This window comes from Chrysemys picta, chromosome 2, assembly GCF_011386835.1.
Source record: "Chrysemys picta bellii isolate R12L10 chromosome 2, ASM1138683v2, whole genome shotgun sequence".
NCBI lineage: Eukaryota > Metazoa > Chordata > Testudines > Emydidae > Chrysemys > Chrysemys picta.
Genome location: NC_088792.1, coordinates 128156496 through 128175254, shown reverse-complemented (window position 1 = coordinate 128175254; position 18759 = coordinate 128156496). Strand labels below are relative to the sequence as shown.

Sequence of the window (18759 nt, the reverse complement as noted above, 5' to 3'; positions counted from 1 at the left end):
GAATGAGATGATGGGATATCTTAGTCTGTCGATTTGTTTTCAGGCTGGATTTTGGGTAATTGTTAACTGGTGTTTGCATATGAAAAGTGAAAAATTGTTTTAAAAGTGACAATTTAAAATAAATAAGTCTTTAGAGCCTCCTCAGCATGAAACAATGGAAATGAATTGCATATCAACTTTAGTAGTGTATATTCCCTCATAAAAGTATATTGATTTTCATTCCGAATACCAACTAATTCTGCTCTTATAATATATATTCATTATAAATCCATTTCCAACCATCTGCACTGCTAAAAATACTGCTGCCAAGACAGCAAAATATATTTCTGCAGGATTACAGTATGTTTCAAACCATCTGTACTGCACAGAAGAAAGTCTAACAGAAGTGTACCTTTGTCTATGTTTGCTACTGGATCTTCTCTTGCACTCTGTGTCTCTGCATGTTTTAACACTGAAAAGAATGAAGACAGTTTAATGATATACAGAAAGTAACAATTTAAATACAACTATAAATCTGAAAGCAAACAAAAACTGGATACTCACCCTTTTTGCATTTCTCTTTGGGAAAGTCATCATGTTTTTCCTGTTTAACATTAATTATGTTAAATTGCTATGCAATACATATATATTTTACAGTATTTACAATGAAAAGACCAATGAGCTTTGGTCAATATTTATTTAGAGTGCACTAACTTTATAAATGCTGTGTAGGTTCTGAAACAGCAACTAAAATACTAAGTGTTGTAACTCAATATCACCAAGCTAATTCAAGACCTTACTATAGTATTAAATAGTTGAATACCTCAAGCTGAAATATTCATGAAATTCAGTTATTGTATCTACTTTCTTTTAGAAATACAACAAAGATTTTTCCCCCCCAAAGTTGCCAATTACTACCTGTGATTTCTTTAGCTCCTTTTCAAGAACTTTCTTTTCAGTCTTCAACTGTCTGAAGTCTTGCATATGCTTTGCTGCAGCCTCTTTATTTAAGGAAAAAGAACCACAGGCATGAGACTACTAATGCACAAGTCAAAGTACCTGAAACCAGCAAATATAAGTGACGAATCCACACTTACATTTCTGCATTTCTGATTTGTTAACCTTTGAAAGTTTATCTGGGATCCATCAATGTATGTGTGATTTCTTCTGAAGTATTTTACCAGGATTAGATGTATATTTAAAGTTACAATAAGACAACACCAAAGCATCACAATATGAACCACCACTCATGAACTTAAATACAGGCCCGTACTTCCCAAATAGGAAAGGCAGGTCCAAGCTGGGTGATATTTTTCACATGCCCTATTTATCCTATTTAATGAAGGGGCTAGGGAATTAGAAGTTAAATTAAAAATAAAAATGTGTTAATGTTGCATAGGAATCTGGTCAAATTCAGTCCTAGTACATAAAATGCAAGTCCCTTTGACTTCAGTGGGAGCCATGCTCACTTGCACTAAGGCTGAATATGATCCAGTTTCAGCACTGGTACCAAAGGTCTTTGTACTCAAACACTGACCTAGAGAGACTTTATTAAGGTGACTAATCAAAATTATAGAGCTGAAACCAAAGATACTGATTGTAATGACTTATTATTTATGACATCCTGACATACCTCAGGAGATTCTGGAGTTATAGTCTAATTTCTGCATATTGTAAAGCACCATCTAAAAGCCTCTTCTCCACTATAGATGTGTATGCTATGGTTCATTCTCAACTTTATCATCCTTCAGATATTTCAGCTTTAGAGCCAATAAAAGTAGCCAAAACAAAGCCTATCATCTTTCTTCCCAAACCCTTTCTCCTACCTTCATTCTCCATTATGACTGACATTAATATATCCTCCATGTCACCCAGGTCTGCAAAATGGAGGTCGTCTTCAACTCCTTATCCTCCTTACATCCAACCCATGACCAAATCCATTTGACTTTTTCTGCATAATTTTTCAAAAATCTGCTCCTTCCTTGCAAATGTTGACCAAATTGCTCAATCACACCATTATCTCTTATCTCAAAAGGAGGATAGGCATTTAGAAACTGTGACAGACCCAGACCAGTGGGGTACAGGAGTCTGGTAGAAAGGGGGTTCCAAAGAGGATGGAGCTCGGCTGTTCTCAGTGGTGGCAGATGACAGAACAAGGAGCAATGGTCTCAAGTTGCAGTGGGGGAGGTCCAGGTTGGATATCAGGAAAAACTATTTCACTAGGAAGGTGGTGAAACACTGGAATGCGTTACCTAGGGAGGTGGTGGAGTCTCCTTTCTTGGAGGTTTTTAAAGCCCGGCTTGACAAAGCCCTGGCTGGGATGATTTAGCTGGGAATTAGTCCTGCTTTGAGCAGGGGGTTGGACTAAATGACCTCTTGAGGTCCCTTCCAACTCTGATATTCTAGGATTCTATGATCCGTATGGGTCTCCTGCAGGAAAATCACAGAGTACCCCCCCCTCCTGAAGGAAGGAGAGCACCTGGCTCCTGCGGAGACCCATCCTACAGCCCCGGGTGTTTAATGTTGCGAAGATGATCGATGCCATGAGGAGGGCTGGGGGGGATCCTCGCTAGCAGAGACACCCACGGCCTCCGTCGGGCCGCGCAACAATCCGTGACCTACCCCATAAGCGATTAAGGAGTCACGGAAGAGGCGGACCCGTTGGTAGGCCGCGGCGGCCTGCCTCCCGGTCCTCTTACCCTCCCCCATGAGGGCCCTCGCGGCCCGGAGGATCTGATGGAAATCCCCCCATCGCTGGAGTGCAAGCTGTACCTTGTTGCGGGAGCCACGGACGTCCTCAAGGAAGTCCCGTAGCTCCTCTCTCAGCGTATGAGGGGGTGGGGTTATTGATCTATGGCTATCCCCCAGCGGGGCCCCTGTCACAGCCCCGTGGCCCACCGAGACGGGCAAGCAGGGGGCAGACCCTCGACGTGGTGTCCGATGGGCTGGCGCCACGTGGCCCGCCTCAGACCCTGGCTCAATGGGGGGCGGCGGAGGGAAAATAGCAGCCCCTGGTGGGTCGGGACAGGGAAAAACAAAGGCCGCTCCTTGGGGGTCATCCGCTGGGATATGGAAGGAGACAGCCCCAGGGGCGGCAATAGCATCATGGGAAGTGGAGGGGACAGGGACGGGGTCGGGGACAGGGGCAGGGTCGGAGTCAGGAATAGGGACAGGGGAAGGGGCGATAGTGGGATCGGGGGCCTCAGCAGCCAGGCCACTGGGTGGGGGGGGTGGCACCCCACAAAGGGGCTCAGGGATTTGCAGGGAGGGAGGTGGGCCCTCGGCGATGCCAGACTCGTGCTCCAAGGCAGATGGTAAGGCCACGGCATCCGTAGGTGGAGAATCAACGATGGGGCCCCCACCCGGAAAGGGGGTCGGCTGTCCCTCAGCCATGAGGGAGTCCCCTGGCGACTCGGGTCCCGGTTGCGTGGCACTGGCCGTCGCCTCAAGAGGTTCGGCGGCCGCTAGCGGGGTGCCATCTGCAGCTGGGATGGTGGAAGAGTCCAGGGGCTCCTCGGAGGCGGGAGTGGAAGCAGTGGGTAAGGGGACGGAATACGGGGAAAGGGGGGCTGAGGCGAGGTCACTCAGATCGAGGCCCGCTGGTAGAGGGGCGTCCTCCCCCTGGGTAACCGGGGTCAGACCCAGGGCCTCGATCTCCTCATAAATAGAAGGGAGATCACCTTCCACCACCCCAGGGCGACGCTCCTTGGTGCGTGCAGGGGCTTCAGATTGTAAGGGGGCGAGAGGGGCTCCATCAGGGGTTTCCATAGGAAGGGACACCGGAGGAGGGGTAGTGATTTCCTCCGATGCTGCCACGTCTTCCCTAGCCGGCAATGGTGGACAAAACCCACCCGGGGGCAAAGCGGAAGGCTCAGCATCGGTTCCCCCCTTCCTGGTCTTCCGGGGGGCTACCGCATCAGATGGAAGGAGCGGAGCTCGAGCCTTCCGCTTGTCCCGCTTCCCCTGCACTAAGGACCAGCCCTCCATGGCATCATCCGGGGGCTGGCTAACAGGAGTTGGGTCAGGGAGCAAGAGCGAAGGCTTAGGGACTCGGGGAGGTAATGGTGGGGCAGCATGTAGGAGGGAGGATTCTCTCTAGGGCATGCCCTCTTCTATGCCCGGCGATATCCCTACCTCACCCTCCTCCACAGGCCCCGCCAGATCGCAGGTGGCAGAGGCGGGGCCCTCTCGCTCGTCTAGGCGCACTGGGGGAGATACCCCTTGGGCCCAAGCGGGAGCATTGGTGGGCCGGAAAGGAGGAGGGGCGGCTTCAGGCGCCGGGCAGCTAGGGGCATCGGCAATGACGGGGCCGGCGCCCTGTCGGGGCTCCCGGATGTCCCTCCGTGCCGGGCCAAAGGGAAGTCCCTCCGGACGTGTCCCATCGCCCAGCAGAGGTAGCACCGGGCCTCCCCCGTTGAATAATGTACCCGGTAGCGGGCCCCCTGGTAGGGGACCAAGAAGGACCCCTCGAGCGCCTCACCGGCACGTGCCGCCGGCGGCAGTTGTAACTGTACCTGCCGGCGGAACGAGAGGACGTGACGGAGGGCGGGGTCTTTGCAGCCCAATGGGAAAGGGCTGACCACAGAGATCGGCCTCCCCAGGGTAGAGAGGGCGGGTAACAGGGCGGCATATGGAAGGAAGGGAGGGACAGAAGTCAGGACCAGTCGGGCGCCCAGGTCTTCTAGTGGCTCCAGGGGGACATACACGCCCCCCACCACCAGGCCCTTCTCCACTGCCTCCTGGGCGGCGGCCTCCGATGCTAGGAAGACGACGAGCTTTCCGTACATCTTGGAGGCCGCCACAATGGCCGTGGACCCCACCACCCTCGCCAGCGCCCGCACGTAGGTCTCCACGTGGGGCGAGGCGGGTACCAGGACGCCGTGCTTCCTGGTCAAGGTGGGGAAGAGGCCCCGGCCGCTATAGATGGTAGCAGAGTTGGTGGATGGGGGAGATGACGTAGCGGCAGGCGGGGGGGCCGCCGCCGCCACCTGGGCGTATGCTTTGGGAGCTGGGGGTGGGACACCCATAGAGCTGGTGGAGGGAACAGCAGGGAGGGATGCTGCGGCCTGTTGCGGGGCCGCGGCAGTGGGGGCACCCCCTGCCATGGAGGGCCTGGCTTTTTTAGCGGGGCCTTTACTCTTGTTCGTGCCCTGGCCCTTCCTGCCGGCTGGGGGGGACTCCCCCAGAGTCAGAGGGGGCGAGGGACGTGGCAGCAGCGGAGGTCACCTCGTTACCCACCGCTGCCGGCACTCCAGCAGTGGTGGTAGTAGGTGGCTCGGCAGCGGCGGTTGAGGTAGAGGCTGGGGGGGTGATGGTGGGGAGGGTGGAGGAGGGGCAGCAGGGTCTGCCCGAGGGGTCTCATTCTCCTCATCCCCTGCCATAATGAGGACGGGGGGAGAGCAAACACTGGAGGGGGGGTAGGGAAAGGGGAAGCAGGTCGACCACTCCTCCCTGCTAGGCTGTAGGCAGGGGAGGAGGGCACCAAAAAAGGGGGAGGGGTGGATGGGGGGCTATCAAGGGCTAGCGGCCAGTCACCGACTCAGGGAAGGTTTCCGGCTCCTCTTGTTGCACCAAGGAAGGGAGGAGATAACAGCATTAGGGGGTGCAGTGAGACAGAATCAAAACTAAAACAGGGAGGGGCACAAGCGCATAGGAGGGGACATGGGCGCACGAGGGGAGGGGCTAATCAGGGCAAGGGGACCACAGGGTGAAAGGAGCAACCAGGTGGGAAATGGGGCAGAGGAACCATGGGGCTCGCTTCAGAGGCTGGGGCGGGTCAAACAAAGGCAGCAGAGGGAAAGGGCGGGGCAGGCAAACAAATTGGAGCTAGCGAGGGGCTGGGGCAAGGGGGAGGGGCAAAAGGCAGTAAGGGGCAAATGGGTAGGTAACAGGGGCAAAGCTGGGGGCTTGCTGTAGGGGGGAGAGGGTCAGTCCAAAAAAGGGGGGGCACGTGCACCCACGTGCGCTTGCAACAAAAAAGAAAGTCCTTGGAAGCTGGCTGCTGTATCAGGCCCAATGGTGGCAACAGGGCGTGGCAAGCCTTGGGGAGCAGCTGAGTCCTAGAGGCGGGAGCCCAAGGCAGATGGTGAGTAGCCAGTGGGGGTGGTGGAGGGGGCAACGATGATGGTGGTGGTGGGGGTCGGGGGGGGGACACAGATGGACCAGGGGGCAGGCTCCACGCCACACCCCCTGTGTCTCCACAAACACAATCTAGATCCCCACCACAAGAGCACAGTTCAAAAGTTACTCAGTCCGGGAGGGCCCCCTCCACGGTGGTCTGTAGAATTCCTACGCGCTCCCCCACTGGCAGATGGTCCTCTTCTTCTCCTCAGGGCTCCAGCAGCTCCCCAGCAGCAAAAACAGCAGCTCCAGGCGATAGTCTGGTGGCCAGCAGGAAGGACCCTTCTCAGGTGGAGGTGGTGGTGGCGGCATCCCCAGCAGCAGGAGCAATGGTTGGGGTCTCTCCCTCCCCTCCTCTGGGGAGTGGGCCAGCAGGCCCCCCCCAAGGGGCTGTAGCTGGAGCAGCAGCACCCAAGGGTGTGGGTGGATCTAGCAGCCAGCCAGCAAGCAAGTAGCAGAGAAAGAGGAGGAGCAGCCCCCTCTCTCCAGGCCAGAGGGCTACAGGAGAGTGATCTATGATTCCCAGGTCAGACAGGGTTTCTGTTCCCTGAGTGACCAGAGCAGGGGCTGCACTAGAGTAATCAGGAACCTGCTAGAACCAGTTAAGGCAGGCAGGCTAATTAGGACACCTGGAGTCAATTAAGAAGAAGCTGCTAGAATCAATTAAGGCAAGCTAATCAGGGCACCTGGGTTTTAAAAGGAGCTCACTTCAGTTTGTGGTGCGAGTGTGAGGAACTGGGAGCAGGAGGCGCAAGGAGCTGAGAGTGAGAGGGTGTGCTGCTGGAGGACTGAGGAGCACAAGCGTTATCAAACACCAGGAGGAAGGTCCTGTGGTAAGAATAAGGAAGGTGTTTGGAGGAGGCCATGGGGAAGTAGCCCAGGGAGTTGTAGCTGTCATGCAGCTGTTACAGAAGGCACTATAGACAGCTGCAGTCCACAGGGCCCTGGGCTAGAACCCGGAGTAGAGGGCGGGCCCGCGTTCCCCCCAAACCTCCCAATTGACCTGGACTGTGGGTTCTTCCAGAGGGGAAGGTCTCTGGGCTGTTGCCCAACTCACATGGTGAATCTCTGAGGCAAGAAAATCCGCCAATAAGTGCAGGACCCACCAAGATAGAGGAGGGACTTTGTCACAAAACCTTTGTAGTGTAGTCAAAGGGGGCAGGCTCCCCAGCCATCAAGCCAGAATTTTAGCCAAGTTCTTTAAATATTAACCTGATCCTGAATAAGTCATGTAGTATGTTAATGTTCTATTTTAACTTTGCCTTAATAAAAGGTTTAAAAAAGATTAAATGAGTCACTAATATTGTAAATTGAATATGAAAGTGACAATTACCTTCCAGTTTCTTCACTTTGGCTTCCAGTTTCTTCTTCCTGATCATCAAAATAAAAAAAATATTCTATATTTAGATCTCACCATGCTGCATAAGAGACCATCTGCTTTACAAATCAATCCAACAGTTTTTGTGTAGAAAGTACACTCAGCATTTCATAGATTAAATTATTTAAACCAAAAGCTTTTAACCTGGGTACCTAAATTTACGGACTTAACTGTTTTTCAGAAATGCTCAAATTCGCAGGGGGGAGGGGAGGAGGAGAAATCAGGCCACTAAGCGAGGTATCTAAATATGTATTTAGAATGTAGATACTTTACCTGAAGCAACAGTTTGAATATTTGGCCTTAACTTGTCTGTGCTTTAGCTACCCTATCTATAACAATAATCCCCAAACTTCATAGAATCATAGAATATCAGAGTTGGAAGGGACCTCAAGAGGTCATCTAGTCCAACCCCCTGCTCAAAGCAGGACCAATTCCCAGCTAAATCATCCCAACCAGGGCTTTGTCAAGCCGGGCCTTAAAAACCTCCAAGGAAGGAGACTCCACCACCTCCCTAGGTAACGCATTTCAGTGTTTCACCACCCTCCTAGTGAAATAGTTTTTCCTGATATCCAACCTGGACCTCCCCCACCGCAACTTGAGACCATTGCTCCTTGTTCTGTCATCTGCCACCACTGAGAACAGCCGAGCTCCATCCTCTTTGGAACCCCCCTTCAGGTAGTTGAAGGCTGCTATCAAATCCCCCCTCATTCTTCTCTTCTGGAGACTAAACAATCCCAGTTCTCTCAGCCTCTCCTCATAAGTCATGTGCTCCAGACCCCTAACTTTTTACCCTGTGTCCCCCCTTACCACTGTCCATGCACTACCAAAGCTGGGGCTGCAGTCACAGTCAGGCTGGGAGCCAGGGGCAGAGGCCAGAGCCACAGCTGGGGGTGGGTCCGGGGCAGAGAGCAGAGCATATCCCAATTTGAGGGCTTAACATCCAACCCTGCTGTAATTTTTTCCTCACAGCAAAGGCCCACATTATATTAAGATTCCCATGATTACTGTTTTTGACCCAGATTTTATAGAAGAGATAAAAGACTACACACATTTTAGTCAAAGACAGCTGAACCTTTAAGCTTCTTTTTTTCGGTCTTCACTGAGAAGTCTGAAGGAATGCCTAACATAGTGAATGCTAATGGGAAGGGGGTAGGTTTGTAAGATAAAATAAAAAAACAACAAGTTAAAAATTCCTTAGAAAAGTTAGATGCCTGCAAGTCACCAGGGTCTGATGAAATGCATCCTAGAATACTCAAGGAGCTAATAGAGGAGGTATCTGAGCCTCTAGCTATTATCTTTGGAAAATCATGGGAGACGGGAGAGATTCCAGAAGACTGAAAAAGGGCAAAAATAGTGCCCATCTATAAAAAGGGAAATAAAAACAACCCAGGAAACTACAGACCAGTTAGTTTATCTTCCCTGGCACAGAAGTTAATGGAGCAAGTAATTAAGGAAATCATCTGCAAACACTTGGAAGGTTGTAAGGTGATAGGGAATAGCTAGCATGGATTTGTAAAGAACAAATCATGTCAAACCAATCTGATAGCTTTCTTTGATAGGATAACGAGCCTTGTGGATAAGGGAGAAGCGGTGGATGTGGTATACCTAGACTTTAGTAAGGCATTTGACACAGTCTCGCATGATATTCTTATCGATAAACTAGGCAAATACAACTTAGATGGGGCTACTATAAGGTGGGTACATAACTGGCTGGATAACCATACTCAGAGTAGTTATTAATGGTTCCCAATCCTGCTGGAAAGGTGTTACAAGTGGGGTTCTGCAGGAGTCTGTTTTGGGACCGGCTCTGTTCAATATCTTCATCAACGACTGAGATATTGGCATAGAAAGTACGCTTATTAAGTTTGCGGATGATACCAAACTGGGAGGGATTGCAACTGCTTTGGAGGATAGGGTCATAATTCAAAATGATCTGGACAAATTGGAGAAATGGTCTGAGGTACACAGGATGAAGTTTAACAAAGACAAATGCAAAGTGCTCCACTTAGGAAGGAACAATCAGTTTCACACATACAGAATGGGAAGAGACTGTCTAGGAAGGAGTACAGCAGAAAGAGATCTAGCAGTTATAGTGGACCACAAGCTAAATATGAGTCAACAGGGTGATGCTGTTGCAAAAAAAGCAAACATGATTCTGGGATACATTAACAGGTGTGTTGTGAGCAAGACACGAGAAGTCATTCTTTCGCTCTGCTCTGCGCTGGTTAGGCCTCAACTGGAGTATTGTGTCCAGTTCTGGGCACCGCATTTCAAGAAATGTGGAGAAATTGAAGAGGGTCAAGAGAAGAGCAACAAGAATTATTAAAGGTCTTGAACATGACCTTTGAAGGAAGGCTGAAAGAATTGGGTTTGTTTAGTTTGGAAAAGAGAAGACTGAGAGGGGACATAATAGCAGTTTTCAGGTATCTAAAAGGGTGTCATAAGGAGGAGGGAGAAAACATGTTCACCTTAGCCTCTAAGGACAGAACAAGAAGCAAAGGGCTTAAACTGCAGCAAGGGAGGTTTAGGTTGGACATTAGGAAAAAGTTCCTAACTGTCAGGGTGGTTAAACACTGGAATAAGTTGCCTAGGGAAGTTGTGGAATCTCCATCTCTGGAGATATTTAAGAGTAGGTTAGATAAATGTGTGTCAGGGATGGTCTAGACAGTATTTGGTCCTGCCATGAGGGCAGGGGACTGGACTCTATGACCTCTCGAGGTCCCTTCCAGTCCTAGAATCTATGAATCGATGCTTAGTCCTTCAGGGGAGCCAGTTTCCAGGTCAAACAACAAAATGAACTAATGCATTTATAAGAAAATAAGTAGTTAGATATTACACAGGCAGACAGTGAAATTAGCATTACAACAATATTTACAGAACAAAACAATGTTAATTTTATAGATCTTCTGTGCTGTCATTTATTCCTATAGAATTCCATAGCCACTAAGGAAGTGCAAAGTGAAGTCATTACACAAAATCCAAATCTTACTTTAGTTACATCAACTTAAGGTTTTATTAAGGGTATATCTGCACTGGAGCTGGAAGATGTAAATTCCAGCTGGAGGAGACATATCCACATTAGCTCTGACTGAGATAGATCACTAAAAATAGAAGTGCAGCTGTGGTGGTGCAACAGGCTAGCTACGCCAAGTACGATCCCTTCTGAGACCACAGGTACATACTCGGGGCAGCTAGCCCCTCACACCACTACAGCTACACTTCTATTTTCAGTATGCCAGCTACATGCTCTGACTCTCAAATGGCTGCACCATCTTTGTTGAAACTTTCAAAATAAAACTACAGTTTTCCATGTTTCAGGATAAAGGAAAATTTCAGCACAAAATTGTTAAAACCTAGCAAGTCAGAAACAACTGAAAATAGGGTCTTACCATGGGAAGCATTAGGGAACCTTAACAATAGGTGTTGATGCCACCTCCCCCATTATATTTGCATATAAAGAGAGTAAATACAAATAAACACAATCTCTATTGACAATTTACAGGTAGCTTGTGCATTTCCATAGAAATGATAGACAAGAGTAAGTTCTTAGAAAAGAATGACTCACTTACACAGAATCACTTCTAGCAATTTCTTCTTTCACCCGAGCATATTCCAGATGAGTCTGCTGATAAATCTTGAGAGAACTCTAAAGAAAATGACAATAAAGCATATCCTTATAGTGGACAGAAAACAGTGGGTTGGCAGAGTTTTGCCTTTTCTACAGTACATAAATGGACAGTGATCACAAGGAACACACTCTACCCAGGAATAAAAATAAATTAGAAAAGGAAGTGTTTCACCTATGATTCGTGTTCTCTGAAGGTATAAGCTGTGGCAGCTGTATTTGTCTGCGTTCCCAGCACTTAACTAGATGGAAACTCAACGTTAAAATTGCAGAGTGTGAACACTGTGGATGGTACATTCTGCCCTTGCTGAACAGGTGCCAGCACCACTTAGAAGTAAATCCACAAACTACTGTCTACAGTGAATACATAAGTGTGGATTTAATCCAATGTATAAAATCAGAAACCATGATTTAAAGGTAATTGTTTTCTCCAAAGGCATTAGTTAATAAACCTAGAAAATTCCCACACTTGGAGATTAAAACACATTTATGGATACTCCTACAAAAGACAGCCTCAGCCAAACAATGAAATAAGAAAAACTATTAAAGGCAAAGTCAAGCAACCAATAGCGAGCAAGAACCAGTGTTCAAACTGCCATGAGAAGTAAAGCATAACTTCTACAACTCTGGGCATACCCCATCTCTCCTAAGGAGTATAGGTGCTGGAGAGTTCAGCACTCCAGCAAGATATGTACTGAAGCCTCAAGAAGCCAGAGCTTCTGTTAAGTAAAAACATGTAATATTTTTACCAGTCACACAGTACAAATCAAGTAATGTAAAGTGGTATGATCCTTCCACTCCATTTGGACTTCTCTAATACCTTCCCTATACTAAAAAGCAAGGTCTCTCCATAACAGCTAGAACAGTTGAGAATCCTATGCAATAGTCTATCTGCTACTTGCCTGTCAGAGTCTCATCAATGCCCCAGCCTGTAACAGTCTCCTGGAAGCAAGCCCTTTCATTTGCCAGGCCCCAACGACTCATATAGGATTCATAAAAATCTGACAAAAAATTCAGACTTTGTCACAATCATCCAAATATCCAGGCACCCAAGCACAGCAAAAGATGCTGAAAATTTCTCCTCGAAGTATTCAAATATATTATAGGTTGAGGAAGGCAAAAGGATCAAATTAGGTCAAGTAACCCATATTCAAATGCTAGAAAACTCTCCAAATGCTTAACTTCATCAGGCTGAGCCAAATTAAAATGACTATGGAAAGAGCAATAATGAAGATGAGCACTACTATCAGAACCAGAGAAAAGGAAAAGGAACTCTCAGTAGTAGGGTCTGTACCATTCCAACACAAAATGGAATATACTATCAGGTGTTGTAAGGTAGCAGCCCTCAAAACTCTCTTGCTACGAAAATCAGGCTCTAGTCACACAATAGAGTTATGAGCCTTTAAGAGCGGGGATCCAGTATAATCAGTATGCTGGAAGTATTTTCAAAAGAACAATGGCAGAGGGGTGGGCTAGAACATCTAAAAAGTCTTCTTGCTCTAATGTATACAGTTTGCACACAAAACATTACTAGAAGCTTAACACAAAACAACATTAACCTTCAAAGACAACCCACAATTCTTTTATAAAGTATCTTAGTAGCTCAAAGAGGCACTAAATGCCCTCAATAGATTGGCTAAAAATAACAATACATTATTACTTTATATTTATATAGAAGCTTTCATTCCAAAGGATGTCAACCCATTTTATAGATTACCCACACTGGAGGAATCATTTCATATACCAATTAAAGGGAACACTTCACTCACTGCCTAACATGGGCAGAAAGTGGAGCTATTCATTGTGGACAATACATGACACCCCAACCCTCTAGAGTTTCAGTCTAAGTCTTGAGGACTTTGCCCAGTGCCAAAGTTGTCTGTACCAAGGGTCTCTGGCATGAATGCTTTGCATTCCAAACACTGTGCTAGACGGTGTTCTCCCCCAGGCTGAAAACACACTGGACACAGACGTCCAATTCAGGGAAAATAAATTGGCACAAGGCACAGTATATGAACCCTCTACATGGTTCTTTTACTAACGCAAGACCCTGAACACTCAACAACATGCAATTTGTAATATCTAGAACTACTTAATTATATGTAATAAAAGCATAGAAAGAAAGGGTCTGTGGTGCAGATCCAGACACTGCAAACAGGTTTCAGAGTGATAGCCGTGTTAGTCTGTATCAGCAAAAACAACAAGGAGTCCTTGTGACACCTTAGAGACTAACAAATTTATTTGGGCATAAGTTTTCATGAGCTGTGGGTTTTAGCCCATGAAAGCTTATGCCCAAATAAGTTTGTTAGTCTCTAAGGTGCCACAAGGACGCCTCATTGTTTTTGCAGATACTGCAAAGGGTTCTTTGAGTACTCTCCATAGCGCAGGTGAAGGCACAGAGCCAGGTGGATGCTGCTATTTCTTATGTAGTCTCAAGCACACATTTAATGCCACTAGAGGGCACACACAGGCAGTCCAACTAGACAGCATTGAAAGAGGATTCTGTGCTTGAAACGCCACAGGGTGTCATTTCCATGAGTTTGAAAGCATCAACAATCTTCAAATAATTACCACTGCACTTTCAATATCTCCGCTCTAAGAATGCCTCATATTCAATGGACAAAACTTAGTACCGCGGCACCCTGGGGACTGAATTGTCTTCCATCCAAGTAATGAGTCAGCTTAGCTTGAAAAATGATAGGCCCACATGTATGCAAGCCATGTACGTTATAAATTCTGAAGTTACGTATTAATATCTCTACCCTTAACTAGATATTGGGGACATTCTGTACAGTTTGTTACACTTAATGTTAAGCCTCACATTAAAGAGGGTAACCTAAATGTTTATGAAGTATAGTAGAGCTGTAAATTGCCCTCCCCCCACAAGTCTAGAAAGGCTGTCCTAGCAGTGTTGGTCCGATTCTGCTATGTTACTTTCACAGTAAAGGTACTACTCAATGGCAATAACACCATTACAATAGATCTACGTTCAGAGTAAACGTGACAGAATTTGAAAATTTATGACTCAGAGCTGCCAAGCAGTTTGAGGGAGAGGTGAGATCACTCCAAGATGTTTTGTTGTCACTGCTAAAGTTAAGATACCGGCAGTAAAACTAGTGGCAAAAAATCCTCTAGTCTGTTGCAACAAAGCATTTATTAAGAAAAGATTTCAAAAACTTTTAAACAATCCTCATACTTTTCAGCATACCTTTTTCTCTTCCAATTCTGCTTTCAGAGACCCCAATTCTTGCTGACACTTTTCTAGAGGAGAGATTTTTTGTAGCATCTGTTCCACTTGGTGACGAAGAGTGTTATTCTCTCTGAAATGGACAAAGACTACAGAACATGCGGCCAAAAAACATGGATTTTGTTCAAGTCTGAACTCAGTGCTGTATTTCCTGAAACAGCAGCTACTTTGCTTTCCCCTACAGGACAGTTGAAAATGCTCTCCAGCTACTTGTTTGCTTTACTGTTGTAGTTGTGTGGTTCTCAGGATATTAGAGACTAGGTGAGTGTAGTAATTTGTTTTGCTCGCCCTGAAGAGCTCTGCGTAAGCTCAAACGCTTGTCTCTTTCACCAGCAGAAGTTGGTCCAATAAAAGATATCTTATCCACCTAGTCTCCCCAACTACTTGAACATTCTTGGTGTGTGAGCCAACTTAGCATTTATCCATGTAATATGCTTTCTTCATAGAAAATTTGGGTCAGATTTAAAGAGAACTGAGTGGAGTGTGTAAGCCTAAGTTTCCATACTGGCTCACAGATCATAAATAAGAATGTAATTCAGCCCTCTTCACTGAATGCATGAGAGTTCCTAGACCCCTCACTTTGAACCCATAACAGAGGCAAGATCCTCACCTCCACTTCGGCCCCTTTGTGTCATGTAAAAAGGCCTCAAAATCCTGAATCTAGCTGTGGGGAGGATACCCCAGCACAGACATTGTGGAAGATAGCCGTAAGTCTGCCCTCAGAGGATCCTTTCAAAGCCTTTGCATGGTGGACATGCCTAGGATGGAGTTGTAGCACTGGAGAGATTTCAAACAGCAGTGTGGGCCAAAGGGCAGCCCCAGGCAGCTGCCACTACTATGACAGGCCATTTAGGTTTAAGTTACACAGGGAGAATATTGAAAACTGGAGTCAATGGCCATGTAAGTGTCCATTACTTTGCATTGATAAATACCTCTCTTTCCTACTCCAGAACAATTACCAAACAAAGCAGAGATTTAAACAAACCTAAAACTGAATTTTGTTCTTACCTTTCAGCCAACTGAAGCTGTGATAACTCGTTAAGGAAAAAAAATTAATAGGTTTATCACCATTTTCTCAAAAGTGTTAAGAATGGAAATAGTATGCTGGAATCCCAACAACTGTGAAGAAATATCAAGTCATCACACCCTTCCCAATGGAAGATGACTCAGAGGAACGAAAGTAATGTTTAATGGTACAACAGAATTGTTACACTATGACAAAGTATTGTATGAAGTGAATACATTGGAAAAAAATCCAATATCTATGTAGAATCACTGACTTCGTTAAGCACATGAAGCAATAATTCTCGACCCCTAGTTTCACTTATTATAAACACAATTTAAAAAAAATACAGGAAATTGCCAACACTCAGGCATGTTAAGTTTCCACTTCTGAAGTCCAATTTTTTCCCATAGACTCTAGCTTCAGTTGTTCAATACTTTAGAATAAGTAGTAATTGCTACAAATAAGCTTCTAACCTTAATTTTTAACTTCACAAATTCCCCAAAGTCCTATCTGTCAAATGAAATGTTCACGTGTTCAATGTTCAAAACACTAAGAGAAATACAGAAACAAAGGATATCGTTACACTTCTGTTGATATTCTGTCAGCAAACAGCTGTAAAAAGAAAAGAATAAGATGTTTACATGGGTGATCTTTCAATTCGTTTTTGAATCTAACTTGGACAATCAAGTTTTAAGATTCCATTTCTTATTCATTATACCGAAATGCAGAAAGCTTTACAGTAGTTGTATTGGTTACAAACCCAGCTTAGTTACAAACTAAAAATAAGTAATCCCCTTTGTTTAATTTAACAATGCAAGCATGAAGTTTTAATTTTGTCAGGCTTTTTGAAAATGTCAAACCTGAAAACAATTCTAAGCTTGTGGATTTGACGTCATTAACTTTATTTTTTCTTACATTATCAATTTAAGTTTCTTCAGTAACACTTTTCAATTTAGGCTATTAAGAGTACCTACAGCCTCTCTTAATTAAATTATGTCTTGGTTCTTCGGATGAATTCACCTCAGTCCAGTATATTATATTTAACATAATAGACAACTGGTAACAGGGATAAGCATCTTAATGGGGGAGGGATAGCTCAGTGGTTTGAGCATTGGCCTGCTAAACCCAGGGTTGTGAGTTCAATCCTTGGGGGGGCCCATTTAGGGATCTGGGGCAAAATCAGTACTTGGTCCTGCTAGTGAAGGCAGAGGACTGGGCTCAATGACCTTTCAAGGTCCCTTCCAGCTCTATGAGATATAATATATATGGAGATATACCTATTATAAATGACAGAACTAAATTTTCTTGAGAAAAAGTGGATGTTAGAACAAAATCTTAATTCTTGGACTCTGCTTCCAAAGAAGCTTTCCACTAAATTTTCTTACTGCATGTTGGGTAAAAAGGAACATGCTTTTACTTTCAAACATTTATTTGATATAAGTAGTTACTCCTGGGGGAATTCTGTGCCAAAAAAATTAAAAATTCTGCAAAATACTGCATATTTTGTCAAAACAACACTAATCATGCCACTTTCAATTATTTTGGTAATTTATTTCAAAATACCTGTCAGCAACTATGGCTGTAACAATACAGACACAAAATAATTCTCCCAGGAGTAGAGAAGTAAAGAAATGACTGTTTCTCAGCTCACTCCACCAAAGAGCCCAGCAGGGGGGCCAGACACCCGCACCCCGTATCCTCCAGAGCCCAACTTGGGGGGGCGCCCCCACCTGCCCAGACACTCGCACACACTCTCTAGCCACCAAAGCCCAGCTGTGGGTGCTCCCACCCCCCAAACCCAGACACACACAACCCCTCCCCACCAGAGCCCAGCTATGGGGCCCTGCAGAGCCCGGACACCTGCACCCTCTCCTCTGCCAGAGCACAAGCACAGGGCCACCCCCAGCCCAGACACTCGCACCCCCTGCTTCCCCAGAGCACAGCCATGCCCCCTGCCCCGAAAACTTGCACCCCCTAACCCCCAGAGCTCTGGGATCCAGAAGGAGAAATAGCCTGATTCTGGGTCCCAGGCTTGTACAGCTGCCTCCTTCCTTCAGTTGTGCCAGGACCCCTCCAGCTTCTCGCCCCTCCCTCCTACAGTGTCTTCTATTTGTGAGCTGGGCTGGCTCTTCCGGATCCAGCGCACCCTAGTGGTGGCCAGCAGCTCTGCAGCCCATTGGAGGAGTGGGGGGAGGAAATTCTGCACACACAGCATTAATTTCTGCACAGGGGTATATAGTAGTGCAGACATGTAAGCAAGAATGACAGCAAGTCTAAAAATAAAATGAAGACACATTGCTAAGCCTCTCTACACACTTCACATGTTATAAGTAAGAACTGAAATGCAATACTCTATAGTTTAGGCCTGAGGTCTTTCCTGAGGAAACCATGCCCATTTTACTTTTTTGTGATGACCAACATCCACAATGGACAATAGATTAAAATAGTCATATAATGCTATAAAATGTATTTTTTAAACTACTAGCTTAAAACAGTAAAAACACATTTGTGTAAAATATATCAGTTGTACTTACTCTGTGTCAATTATTTTTTGCTTCAGTGCAATTAATGCAGCTACATATTCATTTAAATTCTGTAAGGAAAAAAATCTCACGTTGGCAAAGAAATTTTACACCAATAGTACACAGACACTATAGACGCCCCAAACTGAGGAAACTTGTTAACATTCTATATATTTTCAAGTTGACTGGTTAACCTAATGCGTTTTTTCTTTTATGCCCCACATTAAATCCTGACAAACTAAACTAAACCATAATGCAGTTCTCTTAATTTATCTATGCCCACTGATTTTCTAATTTACAATTCAAGTATTTCTGATAATGCTAATGCTCATTCCCAATTCAAACTTTCTTTAAAAAACATCCTATCGGAGAAGCCTATCTTTCATCTAAAACGTGAAATGGATTTATAAATACTGCTGAAAATATGGGCCTCTGAGTTTTAAGAAATTATAATGAAAAATTGAAGATCCAAATTTCCATATGGACTCTTAAATGAACACTGCCGAAATCCAAAAGTATGTGAATTGAAAGATGAGGTAAAGAAGACAGTTTACTGGAAAACTGCTCTGCCATTCTGGACTCTGGATAGTTAGACCAGTTTAAACAAACCAAACTTTGACAAATACACAATATTTCAGCCTCTTAGAAATCCAGCACTACTCTTTACTTTGCAAACACTATTCCCAAGATTTATTGCGGAGGCTTCTGCCACTTAGAGAGAAAGAATTAGTAACTGTTAAAAAATTATATAGTACACAGGTTAAGAAAAGAGTGTCTGTACATCTGGGTATAGTGCTTAGATTATCCCCAAATACAAAGTTTGTTTTTAAAGTCATTTAAAGTGCATAATCAGCAATAACCCATTTTTAGGTGAATAAATTT

At 45.5% G+C, this 18759-nt stretch overlaps 1 protein-coding gene across 6 annotated transcripts in view; it reads right to left on the bottom strand.

Annotated features, from left to right (window-relative positions):
* Positions 1-18759, bottom strand: part of ICE1 (interactor of little elongation complex ELL subunit 1) — a 74437-nt gene that overhangs the window by 43838 nt on the left and 11840 nt on the right. For all 6 annotated transcript variants that reach the window (XR_010598515.1, XR_010598516.1, XM_005312921.5 and 3 more), the window contains exons 2-10: positions 17890-17948; positions 15933-15967; positions 15358-15376; positions 14311-14422; positions 11047-11123; positions 7433-7470; positions 898-980; positions 544-583; positions 392-451 (exon numbers count right to left, since the gene is read on the bottom strand). Coding sequence is in view for 4 of the 6 variants with exons in the window: in XM_005312921.5 (XP_005312978.1) it covers positions 392-451; positions 544-583; positions 898-980; positions 7433-7470; positions 11047-11123; positions 14311-14422; positions 15358-15376; positions 15933-15967; positions 17890-17948 (523 nt within the window). In the remaining 2 variants the exon portion in view is untranslated. The remainder of the gene's footprint in view (positions 1-391; positions 452-543; positions 584-897; positions 981-7432; positions 7471-11046; positions 11124-14310; positions 14423-15357; positions 15377-15932; positions 15968-17889; positions 17949-18759) is intronic.